We start from the raw sequence: 19,927 nt of genomic DNA, 5'->3' as shown, positions 1-19,927 counted from the left end.
GAGATATGGATTTGCATCAACAAGAATGATAACTTCTATGTCGTTGTGCGGGAATTTGATACATTGATGGTACATAGAAGGAATTACTCACATAGCTCATGGATCCAAGGATGATCCAAGAGTATGCTATAGGTGCTTGATCAAGGTCTAAAACCTGGCAAACCACATCTTTTACCATTGGACCAACTGTGATTGTTAAGGTAACTGTTCCTTTGGACATGAGCTTGCACTTTTCATCATCACAAGATTTGATTATCTTTTTCTTTGAATCTATAGCCTCTTTAGAGAATCCTAATGCTAGAATTACTTTCAAGGTACAAATTTTTAGGCCTACTCCTCCATCTATAAGGACTCTCTTCATTCGATGCTTACGGAAAAAAGTTTCAATATGGAGGGGTGAATTGTGAAGTTGTTGGGGATATGAATCATCTTGTTCGATAAAGGTAAGGTGATGGGGTGAAGATAAGTGTCCCACCATGGCTTGAAACTGATCCACATTTAGGTCGGTAGGTACAAAAGTTTCTTGTAATGTTTTATCTAGGATAGCCTTATCTGAAGGGGATATACATAAAAGACCAAGAATGGATATATGGGTTGGTACCTTTCCAATTTTCTCAATAAAGTTATACTGATTAGAAGATGAAGCAAGTTTTGGCACAGTACCTCATAGAGTGACCTTACCCTAACAGGTTGTTACTGATGCACGCTAGAAAGGATGCACAAGACACAAGTTCAAATGTTAGCAATGTTAGTGACAATTAGAAATGAAAGACAAATGAACCTATGATCCTAAGCATTCATATTGTTGGTAAACAGATTTTTCCCTTTCCTAAAATCTTAATAATTATCTTCCTTAAGCAAAAATATAACTTTGTTTCACCCTTTATAAAGGAAACAAACTACCATTGTAGTTGGATGAATTGATTAAAATTCAACCTCTGCATTAGAGGGCAGCTCCTTGTATGGTTTGCAATGAATTTATTATATAAATAAAATGCTAATACTTTTTACCAGAAAGAATTGAAAGGCTTCAACATTCATCCATCAACACAAATAAATGCCTCCAAACTAAGAGCAAAGAATTTTTTTTAAAGAATTTAATGAGAGCTCACAGACTTTGATTCATAAACATGCTCACTGTATAAATTCAAAGCATAGTAGAAGCTCAACAATACTGAAGGCTGATCGTTACTCTCTTGTGCCTCACAAGGCAAGAAGGATCAAGCAAATCAATATGTATGAGTCTTCTAATAACTAATGATAACCATGAATTGAGAAAAACAGAGAGATCACTGATCTTCGAATGATATCATGCTTATAGCAATTTTCTCAAGAAAGATTACTAATCTTCAAACACACAGATTCAAAGACTGCATAACATAGCACTTTATTGATAATTAGCCATTCTGTTTTTAGACAATTCATAGAAAAACCAAAATATTATCTGATGCACGAAAAGTCACAGTTTTTCGGAACCATTACAAAGACAAGCTTTTCAGCTTAAGTAGCCTCCAGGCTAATAGTTTTTACATTAAAAAATTACACTTTACTTTAACCAAAGTTAAAGAAACTGTTTACTATAATAGAAAAGAAAACTAAATCAACAGCCACTGTGAGACTGACACCTCATTTTTAGATTAACTATGCTTCCACTATGGTAGAAGAGGTTATGGATATGTCCTCCTTTGCCGCAGAGCCACGCCATTCTAGGTGTGCTGCTGAGAAGTTCAAGATGACCTGAAAATAAGGAAGACCAATGTGCTAAATTCTTTGCTTCCACACCTCCTTATCCATGTTCACTTGTGCCACTTTTTCCTTGTGTACCTCCAAATGATCCGAGAAGACTATGAGCATCGATTCGATTCTGGCCACCTTTGAGAAGTTGTCCATGGTCAAAGATTTTGTTGTTTGAATGAATTGAATTCTTTCTTGAAAAATCTTGTTCATATCCACAGCTGCCTCAATTGTCTTGGCATCGTCTTTCATAAGCTGGATGTCAATGCACTTGAGATCCTTCTGCATTGTATCAATCAATTCTGTCAATCCTCTGAGCAATTTGGTGGACTCTTCGTGACCTTGTTTGATGATTGAGTTGCACCATTCCACATTCTTCCTTGATACATACAATACATTATCATCCAAATTTTCTATTGGTTTTTCGGCCAAGAACTTCATCACCCCATATTTTGTATATCATTAATTTGCACAGGGACCGCCACCCATTTGATCCTTTCTTTCTCCCAAGCCACCATCTCTAGCTCTAATTCTTTGCTCACATTTTTGGCATCTTTATAGACTTTCACCAGATTAATGATATAATCTGATCCCTATTGCATTATAAGATCCAACCATTTATTGAACATTTCTGTAACTACTCTGTTCCTTTGAACCTGGTCCAACATCTTCTGGTTAGCCGGGGATTTGGGATCAAATGATACCGGTATCTATGACAAAGGTTGGGGGTTTGGATTATGGATGGCATCGATATACTCAGCCATCTGAGTAACAACTTGCTTCAATTCCCTTTTGTCTTTTTCATCCTTCCATGTTCTTGAAATTATCCTTTTTGTGGATGATTCCAAATGCTTAACATCCACAGCACGTGAAGCAACTCCCAAATCTATCTTTTCAACTGTAAAATCCTCCTCAGTAGATTTATCTACATCTTTCCCTGGAATTGGTTGGGCTATCTCGGCCGTCCAATGACCTGTTGCTTCATCTACTTCAAGCATTGTCCACATCTTGAGTTTCTTCGGCTTTGACGCCTTTCCCAAACATCTATTGACCATGTCCTCCATAGGGATTGTAATTGGCACTACACTCCGTTTCTTTCCAACAACAACTTCCAACCATCGTGGTGCGTTTGCAGGCTCTTTAGGTGAAGGAGTTGTTTGTATATTGGGTGAAGTGACAATAATCAAGGTGTTCATGGGGTTTTGTCAGATTTCCTCTTCCTTGCTCGTGTCCATTTCCAAATCTCATGTTCATCCAGATCCTGTGGATCCATTGTTTCCTCTATCTCTTCACTAGGGTCTAGATCAACAACAACCTATTTCAAAATGGGCTCCCTACTCTTCTTCTTACTCCTGGACCGAGTTAGCTGAGCAACTGTGAGACCTCATGGTGACTTCTTTGATCTCCTAGGTTGGATTTTCTCAACAATATGTCTTGAAACACCTGCAACATTAACAATTTCATTAGTGGAAGAAATGGGAGATTGAGTCACAATGTGTGAATCAATTCTTAGTTCACGCGAGGACAGGTGAAATCCCTCCTTAAACTATTGGTTTCTCAACCATCTTTCTATTCTTCTCACAACATTGAAAGTTCTAGCTTGAATACTGCCATCCTCCTTTTTATTCCAATCAATTTCTGGAATTGGTTTTCCTTGAACCTCTGTGTCGAACTCAGGATCTAGGACATCTTCCCCTGTATCTTCTGATACTCCAGATATATTAATCGAAAGCTTCATGGTAATTATTTGTTGCAAAGTGAACCTTGACCACAGTCTTTTCCTTACCTCATATTCATCACTGCAATTCTCCTAGTAATCCTCCAACTGAGGCTCATGGAAAAAATGGTTATCTACATTTAGGTTTTCATTGGCATAACCTCTACTGTCAAACTTTTTCCTTGCCACATATGGCTACATGTTCATCCTCTTGAATTCTAATTCCAAGTTTAGGGCGTTAGATATAGATTTCCAACTATAGTATCCGAGTTCAACAAGGAATACAATTCCAGACTCGCCCTTTGTTCCCAATCTTTTATCAATGTAAGCTAGCTGCTTGCTCACCTCTATAAGTACATAGTTGTCGAAGGCATACCTAGACAGCTTGAATGGTTGACCCTCAAAACCACCTACCTGTAGGTAAGTAAACCTGGGAAATTGAATAAAGAAACTACCATATATGCTTATGAACTCCATTGCTTCAATAGACATTCTCCTGTTCACATCCCCCTGGAGCTCAAAAGCAAGTTTTCCCACGAAGACCCCATTCCATCTGTCAATTTGCTTGACATGTCTCTGCTGCTGTAATAGGGGATAATAATTATACACCCTCATCCCATCTACCCAAGGTTCATTAGGAAAACTAGGTCAATCCCTTGTACAAGCTAGTATGTAGAAAAGATAAGAAGACATATAAAAACCTGACATTCCGACAAAGTTACTCAATCCTTCATGAAGTCTTTCTACAATTACCTGAGACCAATCGAGATACCTGTCACCAGATAACACCACCTGGATGAAAAAGTACATCCAATCCTCCCAGTAGAAAGAATGTGAGTTTCCCTTCACCCTGTTTAGAAGTATCACAATATCCCGCACTTCTGTGATGAAATTCTCTCTAGTCAAGGGCTTTGGCAGCCATGACCCTCCTTTATGAACTTTTAGGAGCCAATTCCTAGCAATTACACTCATGTACTTACTCTTCTTTTTCAAGAAATAGGTGTACGAATTCCCAATTGTCAAGTCTTCGTAATCGTCCTTGTGCGAAATTCCCATTGCCGCCATTATTGTTTCTCTGTTGATATTGACTGGAAGCTCACCATTACTAGTTCTGATGCATCTATTCTTTGTGTCATACCTATTCATGCAAGCCATCACCAAATCCGGACATGGTGCGACAAGAGGAAATGTAGCGACTTCAACAAGACCGCTTTTCACTATTTTCTCCATCATTGAACCGGTTTGAGGGTTCTTGCCTCTTTCTAAGAAATCCCCTAAATCAACATGAACCAAGGAAGTATCTTTTAGCTCTAATAATATGCTCACTAGACACGAGGTCTGACCAAGCTTCAACAATATTGGCCTCATACTCCCTATCTATACTTCTAACCAAGAAATTCTAAAACAAGGCAAAATTCTACTCCAACAATTTAGAGATTTTCTTCCTATACTGATAAATCTTCAGAACTTAAAGAAACACAGCTTAGGAAGAGTCATCTGAACTTACTCGTTACCACCATGAAAACTGGAAACTTCCTCAGGAAATCAGAGTTGGTTTCACCTTCGGCGCCTCCAATTTGCTCACGTATGACAGTCGCAACCCTTACAAACTATGGAAATAAATTCATACATTCCTTTTGATTAGATGAGAAAATATCTATAAAGCCACACACACTTCATAATGATTTACTCATGCGTGCGAAGTAATAGTGAAATGACTAAAATATGACACCTTATTAATTATCTATCACCTCCGCACAAGTAGTTGGTGCACTCATGATTACTTTCCATATTTAGAATTTTAAAACTGCTGAATGTTGGGAATATTCCTTCTTGTTGCGCCACTTTCATTATCATCAAAAGCCTTAGAGTTAGTTTTGAAATGAACTCATGAACCTTGAACCATTTGACAAAAAGTTCAGCGGTTCAAGTTCATTTAGGAAGTACAACAATGAATGAGCCGCACACAACAATACCGAGAACGAGCATCAACAATGATTATTAAGTAGAAGCCTTGAACCATTTGAACCACTTGAGATTTGGTTCAAAGTTCAAGGTCAGAAACTTAACTTAAAACATATAGACATGTGCTCGTTATACAACAATACATTGTCACGACTTACAAAAGACATTTTGAACCTTGAACCAATTAAGGTTCACGGGTTCAAAGCTCAAGACATAAAACAAAAGTGTGCTTGCTCTCACAAAGAAAAAGACCACAAATGACTCTTTTTTTTTAAAACGCGCTTTGAACTTTGAACCTATTGAACTTTTAAGAAAGAGTTCAATGGTTCAAGTATGAAGGAGAACGAAAGACCAGAATAAAGGCACAATAAGACAACCCGCAAGTATGAACATTCAAAAGGGAAAATTGCAAGGGAGATAACATTGGCTCTGGCTGGGGACTAGGACTGTGAAGGAACTAGAAATGAACTCCAAAATCTCTGGTTTTGCAAGCAGACTTTATTTAAAGACCCAAACAGAAACAAAAACAAAAAAGACACACAACTGCCAAACAACCAGAACACTATATACAAAATCATGAGGGACACTCGTTTACAATTGATATAACTTCAAATCCTGACCATTATATGTCAGAGGAAGAGCAGTACCATCCTAATATGCAAGTTTAAATGAATTTGGTCCTTTTACCTCATGAATCAAGAACGGTCCTTTCCAGAGTGATTCAAACTTTGCATGCGCCCCTTTGGGTTTCCTTCTTCTTTCCTAGAGCAGTACTTGATTGCTTAGCATGAATTTTCACGGCTTGGACCACTTGTCAAATATCCTCTTCACCCTCATCTGGTGGTCTATTATCCGGTCCACTAATTTATCCCTTTCTTCGTCAATTCTCATCAAATGCATAATCTGCTTTTCCAAAGAATTCTGAAAATAAGCATCTTCAACGACAGTTTGTAACTTAGTAGTTGCCAGTTCCAAAGGAAGTGCTACCTAAGTGCCTACACCATAGACCAGTTTAAATGGTGACATCCCGATAGCCCGCTTTGGCGATGTACGATCAACCCAAAGGGATTCATACAACTTTTTATGCCAATCCTTGAAGTTTTCGCTCACTAATTTTTTTCATGATATTTATGAGGTTTTTATTACTGGATTCAGCTTGACAATTTCCCTGAGGATAATAATCAGAGTGAGCAAGACAGATTCCATGATCATAGAAAAATAAAGAAATATCGACAAAAGAGAAATTAGTAGCATTGTCAGCCACAATTTTTAGCAGGACCCCAAATCGAACGAGGGCGTTCTCTTTCAAAAAGTTACAAACGACCTTCTGAGGATGTCATTCATACCGGAATGGCCTCAACCCATTTAGTAAAATAGTCTGTAGTTGTCAATATATGTGTATGTCCTGCACTAGAAGTAGGTGGTATATAAAGTTGTCATTGAAACCTCATACTTAGTTTTTTAGGAGAAGTGTTGAATGAAATTCTTAGCCAAGTCACCCTAAGAACTAATCCCAGGAGGTAATCATGAAAATCACTCCATAGCTTGTCCCCCTAGACTATGAGGGAAGAGGTGAATTAGGTAGGAATCTTCATGAGAAACCTATATACAAGCACTGAATAATTCTCTAATATGTTTCTTAGGATCACCCTTTCCCTTGTACTTGTTAAATTTAGGCACATCAAAATTAGAGGGAAAGGGTGGTATGGGTATATTCCTATCAAAGGGATAAGGAAAAATATTTTGAAGTGTGTAGTTCTTAAGAAGAGTATGCATAATATCCATTTATTGTTGTAATTCCTTCACTTGTTGTTGCAAATATCATTAGGAGGTGTAATGAAGGTGTTGTAATGACTAGCGAGAGGAGGTACATAACTAGGATATTGGGTACTGGGTGGAGGAATGTAACTATATGGGTCTTTTGGAGGTGGTGGAGGAGGAATGCAATTTTTATATTAACCACCTAGAATATGACCTTGGTATTGATTAAAAAACCTTGAATGAGTGTGAGAATCATGAATGTGATTATGATGGGTATTAGAAACATGACCTTGGTTTTGATCATCAAATAAAACATCAGGTTGTCTAGTGGGACCATGACCACGACCTTATTTGGTATCTTGACATTAACCTTGGATATGACCATGTTGATTCTCCTTTAATGAAACATGAGGTTGTTTAGTGAGAGTACGAACACAAACTTGACCTTGGTTTGTATCATGATGTCGATCTTAGTGTTGGTCATTAATATGTGTATTGGTAGTTCTTCAACTATGAAGGTCACTAGTATGATATTGCTCATTAGTTCATCAAATATGCATTTGGATATGGATGTCTAGTTTTTTGCAAAAGGCATGAAGGTGATTCAAACACTTGGGTATCTCTATGTCTATTTTAACTAGCATCGACACTATCTTGGTTGACCTTCAAAAGTCGAGACACATCAAAATCGGGAGGTAACTTGACACCATCTTGAGAAATCATTAAGAAATACAATTGTGGATCCTTGTGTAAGATTGTCTCAAGCAACTTGTTGAATTTTGAGTTGGACTCATCATCTAAATCTTGCTCACTACTATAGATTTTGAAATTCCTAGTGTTGTAAAACTCTTATTCATCATAAGCGTAAGTATCCATGTCTTGAGATCTTTAAGCTTCCTAGGATTCTCTTTTGAGTCTTTGAGCACTAGTTTCAATCATATAAGATCCAAGTTTGACTTGAGGGAATGGAAAGATGACCAAGGGGTAATGATGGGGCAAATATATGATAATGACCAAAAGTCAGGAGTTTTCCTTGTAAAGGTCCTAAAATGAAATTCCAAATGATGATAGAATTAGGATTATGATAGATATCCATGAATCGATAACTCAAGAAAGATATGACTTCTCGTAACATGACAAATTCCAAGGTAAGGTATCCTAACTCAAGAGACTATAATGGTGTCCTACTTGAAGATGATAGATCTAAGGAAGAGACCACTTGGTGATACCAAAGTTTGATGCAAGATAGTGAGGACAAGAATATAACTTTTAACTTCTCGCAAGGTTGGTGTTTTGGATGAATGGGGGTTTGAAAGCACTAAAAATGAAAAGGTAGAAATGGTGACCTGATGGTTGACTGACTAGGAATCCTAATGAATTAGTTGGGAAACTCTGTCAATCTCTTTAATCAAATACGTAGAAAGATACTAGGGATGCAATGATATATGCCACAAATGTGTTTTTAATATCTAAACACATAATAATAATGTCCAAATATGTATTTTTGCATAAAAATAGACATGACAATAGATATCGGAAACACAACAAGATGTGCCACATACGCGACAAGATGTCTCAGAGATATGATGGAAAGTGCCACAAATGCAACAAGAAGTCTTAGAGACACATTTTTGGGGAAGTTTTTTTGGCCTAATGCTTGTCCAAGTATAAATTTGTTTTTTCGGTATTGAATGTGACCAAATCTAATTCTTTGATGATCATTGTGGCAAGAAAACATTGCAAAAAAGAAGACATAATGGTTGTTGTGTGATTAATGATAAGAAGAATATGGCCTACAATCTTCAAAGCCCAAATTTCCATTGATCTTATTACAAAAGAAGACACACCAAAAATGGGCTATTCATAAGGTCAATGTCCAATGGTAGAAAAATCAGTCCCACACTTGGAGTCTCCTTAAACTCAAAAGCGCAACAACTTAAGGGGCGCTTCGCAACCTTGTCTTTGCGAGAGACGATAAGCAGGGGCCTCCAAGACATTATAAAATATAAAATAAACAAATAATAAATATTTATTTAATTAAAGGAGTATTATAGGTGTCTACAATTTACAATTTGCATGGTGTTGTCATTAATGTCACACTTGTGTGTATTAATGACATAGGTAAAGAGGAAGTTGTAGTTGCTCAGTTGTGTTCTTAGTACAATTGTGGTCATTAACGTTGATCTAATTATTAATTGTTATTGTATGATCTGAAAATGAGAGTTCAATTGTTGTTATGATGTCTAGTTGTAATATTGAGTGAGTATGTGGTGTTTCTAAAAGGTGGCAATAAAGGAAGTTGAAATACACAAGAAAGAGTATTCAAAGTCCTAATGGGAGAATTCTTTGCATTCCTCTGCTTTTGAAGATGATGAATTGTAGTTTTGGATTTAATGCCTATTTTTTGTGAATGTTGCAGTATTATATTTTTAGGTCCTTAGTCCTTTGAATGTTGAAGTTGATTGTTGTAGTTTGTTAATAGTAAGGTTATTTATTAAGACTAGTCCAAAGAATGCTTTGCATCACTCTGCAGTGTTAGTTCAAGTTTTTTGGCTTGGAGGGCATGTTCTTATTGCTCATGGAATGCTATAGTTAAAAATTCAAGTGTTGGTTTTCTCTACAACTAAAGTTATGTTGTTTTATTGTTTGGCACTATCTATTGTATTGGTCTCTAGCCGACTCAGTTGGTTTATCTTATTTGGATCACACTCTTTTGGTCTGGATATTGATTGGAGGTTGAGTTAACGTGTTGTTATGGGTTTTATTTGGGCATGTGAAGATACATATTAAGTTATTTGCACTAGAAAATTATTTTGGGATGATTGGCTAGTGTGCTTTATTGTTTATCTACATGTTACATTTGATGTTGACTTTGAAGGATGTGTTGGTGTGTGTAGTTTGTTGGAATTAACTTAGGAAGACATGTTGTGATGTATTGTGGTCCCCTTTATCTCCTAGAGTGGACCACATTTAGTGAAATACTTCATTGTAGTTGACATTGTGTAATTTATGATTGTCTGTGACTGATGCATTTGAGTGTGTCGATGGATAAGTTGATCTATATAGATGTGCAAGTGTGTGAATTGAGATGTGGATTGGTTGAGGATGATGTAGAAGTACATGTGTTGAAGGAAAAAGTGTGAATATATCAACTTGTGATGTATTTATGATAAGGAGATCCTACTTAGATTCAATTCATCTTTTCTCAATGTTTGTCAAAAAGTATCGAGTCCTTTTGGTAGCTTGGCAGATCTGTATCTTGCTCTAGGATCATGAATCTCAATAATGTATGTCCACTGTATCTTTCCCTAAGGTTGTGTGCCTTATCCTACAAGTCCAAATCAAGAGTAGTGAGCTTCCTTGGCCTTGTGCCTAAAACATTGTATTCAATCACTTATATTGTGAGTGTGATTATCACTATGGGTTTTCCCACATTGAATTTCCCATGTAAAATTTTGGTGTTTGGTGTTTATTGTTTCATCTTTCATTGATGTTTAGTTGGTTAATGATAATTGATAAGTATTTATTACTAAAGAAATTTAAAAGGACTTTGATAAGAATATTTCACCCCCCTTCTTAGTCTTGTGGTGTGTTAAACAATTGGTATTAGAGCAAGGTTCTTCTAAGTAAATCTTAACGACTTGAAAATCTTTGAGATGGTGTAGGAGGATAGTTACAAAGTACCAAAGTTTGATGACACGAATTATTCCTTTTGGAAAGCACATATGGAATATTATTTGAATTCTCCATCACCTGAAATATGGGATATTATTAATAGTAGTTATACTAGTCCATCTACTTCGGATGAGAATAATGCCAAGGAAAGAAATGCAATTGTTAGTAGTTTGAGTGACTTAGAGTTATTGAAGGTCATGGGTTACAAATATATAGAGGAAATTTGGGATAAGTTAAGCAAGATTTGTGAAGGAGATCTAAAGATCAAGCAAGTCTAGATGCATAATCTAAAGTATAAATTTTAGACAATGAGGATGTCTGAAGATGAGATCATTGAAGGTAACTTGCACTGAGTGAATGAGATAGTAAGTGCAATTGGAGGTGTTGATGGAGCACTAGGAGAAACTAAATTTGTGAGAAAAGTAATGGGACACTGCCTAGATCCTATAATCCTAACCCTAAGTGAGAAAATTTCCTATATTTGCGATAAAAGAGTTAAATTTAGTGATCAAACTTAACAGAGCATGGAGATTCAAATTTTTGTCAAGGTGAGGATCCATTAAGGATAGGTTGTTGATTGATAGACCTTGATTTTGAATGCATGACTCATGGATTAGGAAGAGACACAATGCTCATCGCAAAAAAACCAATAATACACTCTTCTTTAGTTACAAATTTTAAATTATCATTTTGTAAAACTGACTAATGTCACTTATTGTAATTAAGATTTATAATTTTGACCCAATTTATAGAAAAGTTAGGTAAATCCTAACTTGTTCCCAACAAGTAGTTATAAAAATTGATTACTTAGATAGTTATGAGTAGTAATTACTAAGGTAGTTGCGAGAAATAATTACTTAGGTAGTTATGAAAAGTGATTACTTAGGTAGTTACAAAAAGTGATTACAAGTTAGTTATCAAAGAGCTAGCATATAAATACAATGCTAATTAAAATGTAAAGGGGAATTTTATAGAGGAGAAATTTTATATCACTAGTTGGATTTACAACCTATTTTTTTCATCTATTTATTAAAAATATGTAAATCTTATTATTAATTAATAGGTAGTGAGCTTAATGAGAAATATAAGAAGTTTCTTTATATAAAAGATATGGTTACTGAAGATCACATTCTTGAAGTTTCCATATTTTAATCACCTCTAAAGATCACATTCTTGAAGTTTCCATATGTTAATTTGTAGGCATCAAACTAACCGTTACGTGAATTAGAATTAATCATGACCGCTTTTCTCCGAAACAGCCGAAAGTCGTGAAGTTTAAAATTATTTTAAATTTGCAGAAAGTGCAAGTGCAAGTGCAAGGTAATGACACAAACTTATTAAAGACGTTTGGTTAATTGCTAAATCATTGACCCGTTGAGCGGCAGGAAGTATAAGAAGAGCCTTTCCCACCCAAACAATAACAAACCACAATCTGCGTTTTCCTGCATCCCAAATACAATGGCCATCCCTTCACACAAGCTGTTTTTAGTTTTCATGTCTCTTTTGCTTGTCTTCCTTTTCCTCTCTCCACGCTCTTCTTTTTCCCATCCATTACTCTCGACCAGCTGTCTTTCCCATGAATCCCAGGCTCTCCTTCGTTTCAAAGATGCCCTCAATATTTCACTGACTTCATCACGGGTCAATCTGACTTCGTGGGTGAATGGAACAGACTGTTGCACCAACTGGACAGGCATCTCCTGTGACAATCACACCAACCACGTTGTCTCTCTTAACATACACCCTCTCTTTGCTGAAGGCGTGATATCTGAGAGCCTGTGCCAACTTCGTTTTCTCACATCACTCACTATATCTCTTACATCAGGTACTGTCATTCCTCCCTGTTTGAGAAATCTCTCTTATATTCGCTATTTAGATTTATCTGAAAATAGCTTTACTGGGATGATTCCCCCTTTCGTTTGTTCTCTCACCCGTCTTACATATCTTGATCTCTCATCGAATAACTTCAATGGAAGCATGCCCTCCTGCCTTGGCAATCTTTCTTCTTTAACTGAACTTTACCTTTTTTTCAACCAGCTTAATGGAAGCATACCCGCTTCTCTTGGAAGCCTTTCTTCTTTAACTGAACTTGACCTTTCTTACAACCAGCTTAGTGGAAGCATACCTGCTTCTCTTGGAAGCCTACCTGCTTCTCTTGGAAGCCTTTCTTCTTTAACTGAACTTCACCTTTCTTACAACCAGCTTAGTGGAAGCATACCTGTTTCTCTTGGAAGTCTCTCTTTGTTGAGAAACTTATATCTTTCTAACAATGAACTGAGGGGGAACATTTCAGAAAATTTCTTTCACAAGCTTACAAGGTTAAGTTCTTTGTCTTTATCTGATTGTGTGCTAAATATTAGCACAATCTGGATTCCATCCTTTCAATTACATGAGTTGTCTTTACTGTCGTGTAGAATTGATGGTGAATTTCCATCTTGGATCTCAACACAATTCTCACTTGAAAGTTTGGAATTAACTAACGCCAGTCTTGTGGGTGTAATTCCCTCTTGGCTATGGGAAACCAGTCCTCAGTTGTATCATTTAAATCTATCAGGAAATCATCTAGAAGGAAGCCTATCTTCAAATCTTTCAATATGTACACAACTTTTGGAGTTAGATGTGTCAAGAAATGGACTGAGTGGATGCATCCCATCAATATGGCCTTCCAATATTTCAATATTGTTGCTTAATGACAATTTATTCAGTGGCAAGATTCCTTCAAGCCTGGGCAAATTATCTCGACTCCAAATATTAAATCTTGCAAACAATTTCTTTAGTGGCAATATTCCTTATAGCCTGGGCAAATTATTTCAACTCCTGTTTTTAAATCTTGCAAACAACAAAATAAGTGGAATGATCCCTGCAAGCTTGTCCAATTGCTCTTCTCTCATTGTCTTAAATTTGGGAAACAACAGTTTGAAGGGAAGCTTACCATATGAATTTAGTAGACTAAGGCAATTAAGCTCATTAGTTGTTCATGGTAATATCTTGAATGGATCTTTTCCACCTTCAATATCAAATTGTTCATTTTTACAAGTTCTTGATATCGGGAACAACTTTTTTGGAGGTGAAATGCCACCAACAATTGGAAATTTTTCTTTTCTAAGAGTATTGGTGATGAAGAAAAACAATTTTACAGGGAATATTCCTTCAGCCATAGGCCAACTAATATACCTTCAAATCTTGCTCCTTTCTTCCAATCATTTCTCAGGTTTTATTCCACACACAATTGTATCATTGCAAGCAATGACAATAGAAGACCAATATGGTATTGTATTGTCCACTTTTTCTGGTGAGCAAACATATCAGGATGGATTGGATATGACTTCAAAGGGTATAGATGAGCACTACACATATATTCTTTCCACTCTCACAGCCATAGATCTATCAAACAATGAATTGGATGGAGGAATTCCTTTTGATTTTGGGAATTTAAAGGGGTTAAGGTTTGTGAACCTTTCAATGAACAATTTGAATGGGACCATTCCAAGTAGTTTGGGAGAAATGGGCCAGCTAGAGTCATTAGACCTTTCAAGAAATAATTTTTTTGGAAAAATCCCTATGGAGTTAACATCTCTTAGCTCTTTAGGTTTCCTAAATTTATCAAACAACCACCTTTCAGGAAGTATACCCCAAGGAACACAGATGAGTACATTTGCAGAATCCTCTTATTCAGGAAATCCTAATTTATGGGGTTGTCCCCTACCCAAAAATTGTTCTTGGCCACAATATATTCCTCGTCCTCCTGAAGTTTCAATTAACAAAGAAAAGGAAAGCACTAAATATCCTTTGTATGGAATAGCATTAGGATTGTCATATGGAGTAGCATTTGGAGGAATAGTGTCATTGATCTTGATAAAAATGAGTTGGAGAAGGAAATATTTCAATAAAGTTGATGCAATCCTAAAAATTGTGTTTCCATGGATGAAGGACTTGACACTGTAAAGGGCTACATTTGTAAAAGGTAAGTTATTATTTTTTCTTTGAATTAATTGTCCTTATTTAAAATATTACAAAGTTCGAATTTAAATAGAAATTAGTACATAGATTTTTAGACAAATCCTCATTGGTTATTTTGTCTATTACATGTGGATTATTTGTACCACTTTTAAATTTAATAATGAAATCCTTTTATTGTTATAAATATGTGTACATGAATTTACTTTTGCTAAGGAACGGTTTTTGGTGTTTTCTCCTTATTGAAGGCAAAAAACACATTATTGGTGGCTTCACCCAGCATATTATTGTATATAGTTTAATTGTTATGCTAAATCAAGATAAAAATTGTGCTTTCATAGACGAAGGACCTGGTACTATAAAGGGATACATCTATAAAAGGTGAGTTATATTTTTTTTCTATAAAGTAATTATCCTTATTTAAAATATTATAATGTTAAAATTTAAATAGAAATTAGTACTTAGCTTTTTAGACAAATTCTCATTGGTTATTTTGTCTATTACTTGTGGATTATTTGTACAATTTCTAAATTTAATAATGAAATCTTTTGATTGTTATAAATATGTGTATAGGACTTTATTTTTGCTAAGGAAGGCTTTATGGTGTATTCTCCTTACTGAAGACAAAAACACATTATTGGTGGCTTCACCCAACATATTATTGTATATAGTTTAATTGGTATGCTAAGTCAGGATAACAATTATGTTTCCATGGATGAAGGACATGACACTATAAAAGGTGAGTTATAATTTTTTTTTCTATGGAGTAATTATCCTTATTTAATATTACAATATTAAAATTTAAATAGAAATTAGTAGTTAGCTTTTTAGAAAAATTCTCATTGGTTATTTTGTTTGTTACTTGTGGATTATTTGTACTACTTTTAAATTTAATAATGAAATCTTTTGATTGTTATAAATATGTGTACAGGACTTTTTTTTTTTAAGGAAGGCTTTTTGGTGCATTCTCCTTATTGAAGACAAAAACACATTATTGGTGGTTTCACCCAACATATTATTGTATATAGTTTAATTGTTATGCTAAATCAAGATAAAAATTGTGTTTCCATATATGAAGGACCTGACACTATAAAGGGATACATCTATAAAAGGCGAGTTATATTTTTTTTCTGTGAAGTAATTATCAATGTTGAAATTTAAATAGAAATTAGTAGTTAGCTTTTTAGACAAATTCTCATTGGTTATTTTTCTACTAGTGAATTATTTGTACTACTTTTAAATTTACTAAGGAAGTCCTTTGATTGTTATAAATTTGTGTACAAGAAGGTTTTTGGTGTGTTCTCTTTATTGAAGACAAAAACACATTAATTACTTTTGGCTTCACCCAACATGTTATTATATATAGTTTAATTGTTATGCTAAATCAAGATAAAAATTGTGTTTCCATAGATGAAGGACCTGACACTATAAAGGGATACATCTATAAAATAATTATCCTTATTTAAAATATTACAATGTTAATATTTAAATGGAAATTAGTAGTTATCTTTTTAGACAAATTTTCATTGGCTATTTTGTCTATTACTTGTGGATTATTTGTTCTACTTTAAAATTTAATAATGAAATCTTTTGATTGTTATAAACATGTGTACATGACTTTGTTTTTTGCTAAGGCTGACTTTTTGGTGCATTCTCCTTATTGAAGACAAAAGCATATTATTGGTGGCTTCACCTAGCATATTATTGTACATAGTTTAATTGTTATGATAAATCAAGATTATATAATTTAATGTTTGCAAATATTTAATCTATTGCACATGATTTTGAAATGGCCTACATCTAATAGAAATCTCGTATATTTACATGAAGAAAGGAAATATTTTTTTAAAAAAATCACTTTGCTCATAAATATAAAAAAAAATGTTTGTGAAAAGCTTGATGTACAACCAATAATCTAGTTCTAAACATTAATATGTAAGTAATATGAAAATTGGTAAAACAAAATTAGTTTATGTAAAAGTGAAATACTTTTCTTCCTTATTCCACAAGATGGGATATATAGTTTTTTTTTTTAACTTGTTCAGATTGTATATTACTAGGTTCACATTTCTCATTAGCATCATTCTATTCGATGCATTTGTCTACAAAAGTTTAGAATATTTTTGTAGTAACACTTAAATCATTGAATGGATTTCTAGTGAATACAATATTTTTTTGAAGTAATTGTTGATATATAAATAAAGATCATTATGGATCTATATCACACTTGCATCATAATATTAAGATGGCTTTCAATTTGATCTTGCTCATATTTCCAAAAGTACTAGAGATAATATATTTGAACGAAAAGTTGCTAGAATCACATATAATATTTTTAAATGTTTGAAGAAAACTATAAGCTCTATAATGTGTGTAAGTATGCAAGTACCATCTACTAATGAATCAATTCATTACAAGGTGCTTGCTATTTATACTATATTTTGATTATAGCAACCACTAAATAAATAATAATAATTTAACTGAACCATAATTATTAAAAATAAATATTTATGCATTACAATGTTAAATAAAGAATTAAAAAAATAAAGTAAAATGAATAAATAAAAATATTGCATGGTAAATAAATAAAATTATTCAAGTGGTTGAGCTCAAATGATTTTCATGTTGAAATATTGAATTTGGAATCCCTAAAAAATATCAACTTTTCAACATCAATAAGACAAGGTTGTCCCTTAGCTCCCTTGTTTTATGTGCTCATTGCTAATTCCCTTGGATATCTTCTACATCATATTAAATAAAAGAAAATTATCCATGGGATTTCTCTATCAGGTGATGAAGTGGCTTCAAATTCTCATTTTGTTGATGATATCTTATTATTTTCAAAATTCTTAAGAGGAGCTCAACTAACTCTTGAAATCTTAGACTTATACTATGCTTCTTCTGGTTCTCTAATTTCTCCTAATAAAACTAAATTTTGGATGACTTTAGGTGATCAATCACCCTCTTAGATTCCCTCCCAATGGAAATTCAACTATCATGGTGTGATCTCAAGAAATCTTGGCATCCCATTTATGATAGGAGTCTCCTTGTTTGAAATGCTGAAATGGTTCTGTAAAGCGGAAAATCGCGATCGAACCCTAGTTGGTCTCCCCTCTTCTGACTCCGAGGAGAGAGAAGGGAGGTTCGCTAGGATTCGATGGGTTTTCACTTAGGGGGAAGACTTTACATTCAAAAGAGGGGTTGAAACTCATAAGATCCAATCCCACACAATGTAAGATTGGATGCTAAATGAATTTCAAGGGTTAGGAAAGCAAGGCTACCCTCTTTTGTAAAGAATGTTGTTAAGGAAATTAAGCCAAGAATACATAGAAAGTCATAAAGATTCGCTTATAAACTGAGTTTAGGTTATAGGATGAAGCTGCGGACCTGGAATTAGCAGTAAAATGTCGATACGGCGCTGTCCTGCAAATTTGAGCAAAAGTTGTCGGGACGATGGCGCCCGGCGCCACGGTCCTCCGAAAAATCCGTCAAACGAAGGGGGATCGGTTCGTCTCTGCACAAGGATTCCAGATCTTCAATCTCAGCCGCGTACCTGCAACCTACACACAGAAAAGCGAAGACGATTGGGGGGTTAGGGATTAGGGGTTTGCCTTTAGGTCAAACCCCGGTTTTGGATTTAACCAAGAAATGAGCAAGAGCTGTAAATGTAAATGACTGTAATGTAAAAAAGTACTAATACCTTGTTCTAAGGATGTTGGTATCCTTATGTGCGAAGGTTTAGATGTTGTATGTTGTAGTATGTAGTATGTTGTATGTAGCATGTAGTAAGTGATCTCCTCTTCAATGGTTGAATCCTTGTCTTGAATGCAACACTTAACCTTGAATGGAGACTTAGAAGGAATGCTTGAATGCTTGAATGCTTGAATGCTTGAGTATAGTTTCCATGCCTTTTCCATCATATCGAATGAAAGAGGAAAATGTAGTTTATATACTTGTCAATTAGGGCTGATAGACTGATTTTCCCGACCTTAGGCTGACCAGGGAAGTATATTTCCAAATTGCAATCAAAAAGACCCGATATCACTTAGGAAACCAGGCCCAAAATAGGACCCAGGGACCAGGGCACTGGGCGCCCTGGTCCTGAGGGACCAAGGCGCTGGGCGCTCTGGTCCCACCTCCGGGACAGCGGGGTGCAAGGAGGTTCAGGCCAAGGTGCTTGAAAAATGCAGTTTTTGGTGTCGTGAGCAAGTTTTGGGGTCTCCATTCAGGTTGCGTGTTGCGTCGCCATCGTGAAGACCGAAATGCAGTCGAAATTGCAAGTGTCACAATTTTAGGACGCTACATTTAGCCCCCACTTTAGCGGGAGTATGTATGCTCATACTTCCGGTAAAGTACAAGGAAACAACATTGAATAGACTTTCACCACGTCAAGGAGGCAAGATACACCAAGCCCCCAGTGGACTAAGGATCTTACGACTTCGATTGACAAAGTAAAAGGGAAGATCACGAGGGAGAACCATGACTGTCAGTAGTAAGGTTCCCTCACTATGAGTCATGTAAGAGAAATACCGAAAATTTTCAAGGCAAAGCTAAGTTCTCCAAGAAATTTTCAAGTATCGTGAAGGGATAGTCAGGGTGTATGCCCCCCTACGTTAAAGCGATCGCACGCGCCTCAACGGGGGTGATTGTTTTAACGTAGTGATACACATAAGAAATGAGAAAGGAAAAGGAGCATGTTATCGCAAGGATTTAGCCCCCAAGTGTGAGATAAACCCAAGGATAATAGACACAAAACACAAAGCACGAGGTGACTTCACTTTCCTCGGGGTCAGTATGCTGTATGATAAGTCATGTATATATCATATGTATGTATGCATAATTGTTCTTCATTCCCCAATCAAGGAAGGTCACCTAGAAGAAGGGAACACATGTGTCTTTTGAGTCAACATGAGAGAGACCAAAGAGATCTCAATGCTTTGCATCGTCCTCAAGTAGACAACACTAAGGACGACAAATAGAAGAATGAGAATAACATATAGAAGAAGTAACAAAAGGGAGGGGGAGAGAATCTGCCATGCTAATGTAACTAGTCTAGCACGTCATCTACCCCCCGATCTTGCTGATCAATGTTTCGGGAAGGCAGGGAACACGCTAGAGGAG

The 19,927-nt window shown here is 35.5% G+C and overlaps 1 protein-coding gene across 1 annotated transcript; it reads left to right on the top strand.

Moving 5' to 3' along the window:
* The first annotated feature begins 12,310 nt into the window (after positions 1-12,310).
* On the top strand, positions 12,311-14,794 carry LOC131860473 (receptor-like protein 12). Its single transcript, XM_059214882.1, has one exon. The coding sequence runs from the start codon at positions 12,311-12,313 to the stop codon at positions 14,792-14,794; it is 2,484 nt and encodes an 827-aa protein (XP_059070865.1).
* Positions 14,795-19,927: the final 5,133 nt, after the last annotated feature.

Source organism: Cryptomeria japonica, unplaced genomic scaffold, assembly GCF_030272615.1.
Source record: "Cryptomeria japonica unplaced genomic scaffold, Sugi_1.0 HiC_scaffold_14, whole genome shotgun sequence".
In the NCBI taxonomy this organism is placed as follows: Eukaryota; Viridiplantae; Streptophyta; class Pinopsida; order Cupressales; family Cupressaceae; genus Cryptomeria; species Cryptomeria japonica.
The sequence above is the reverse complement of the archived record's forward strand: the minus strand, read 5'-3'. Positions and strand labels throughout refer to the sequence as shown.

Excerpts from the sequence above, each read along its gene's own strand:
- LOC131860473 (XM_059214882.1), top strand. The coding sequence starts at position 12,311 with ATGGCCATCCCTTCACACAAGCTGTTTTTAGTTTTCATGTCTCTTTTG.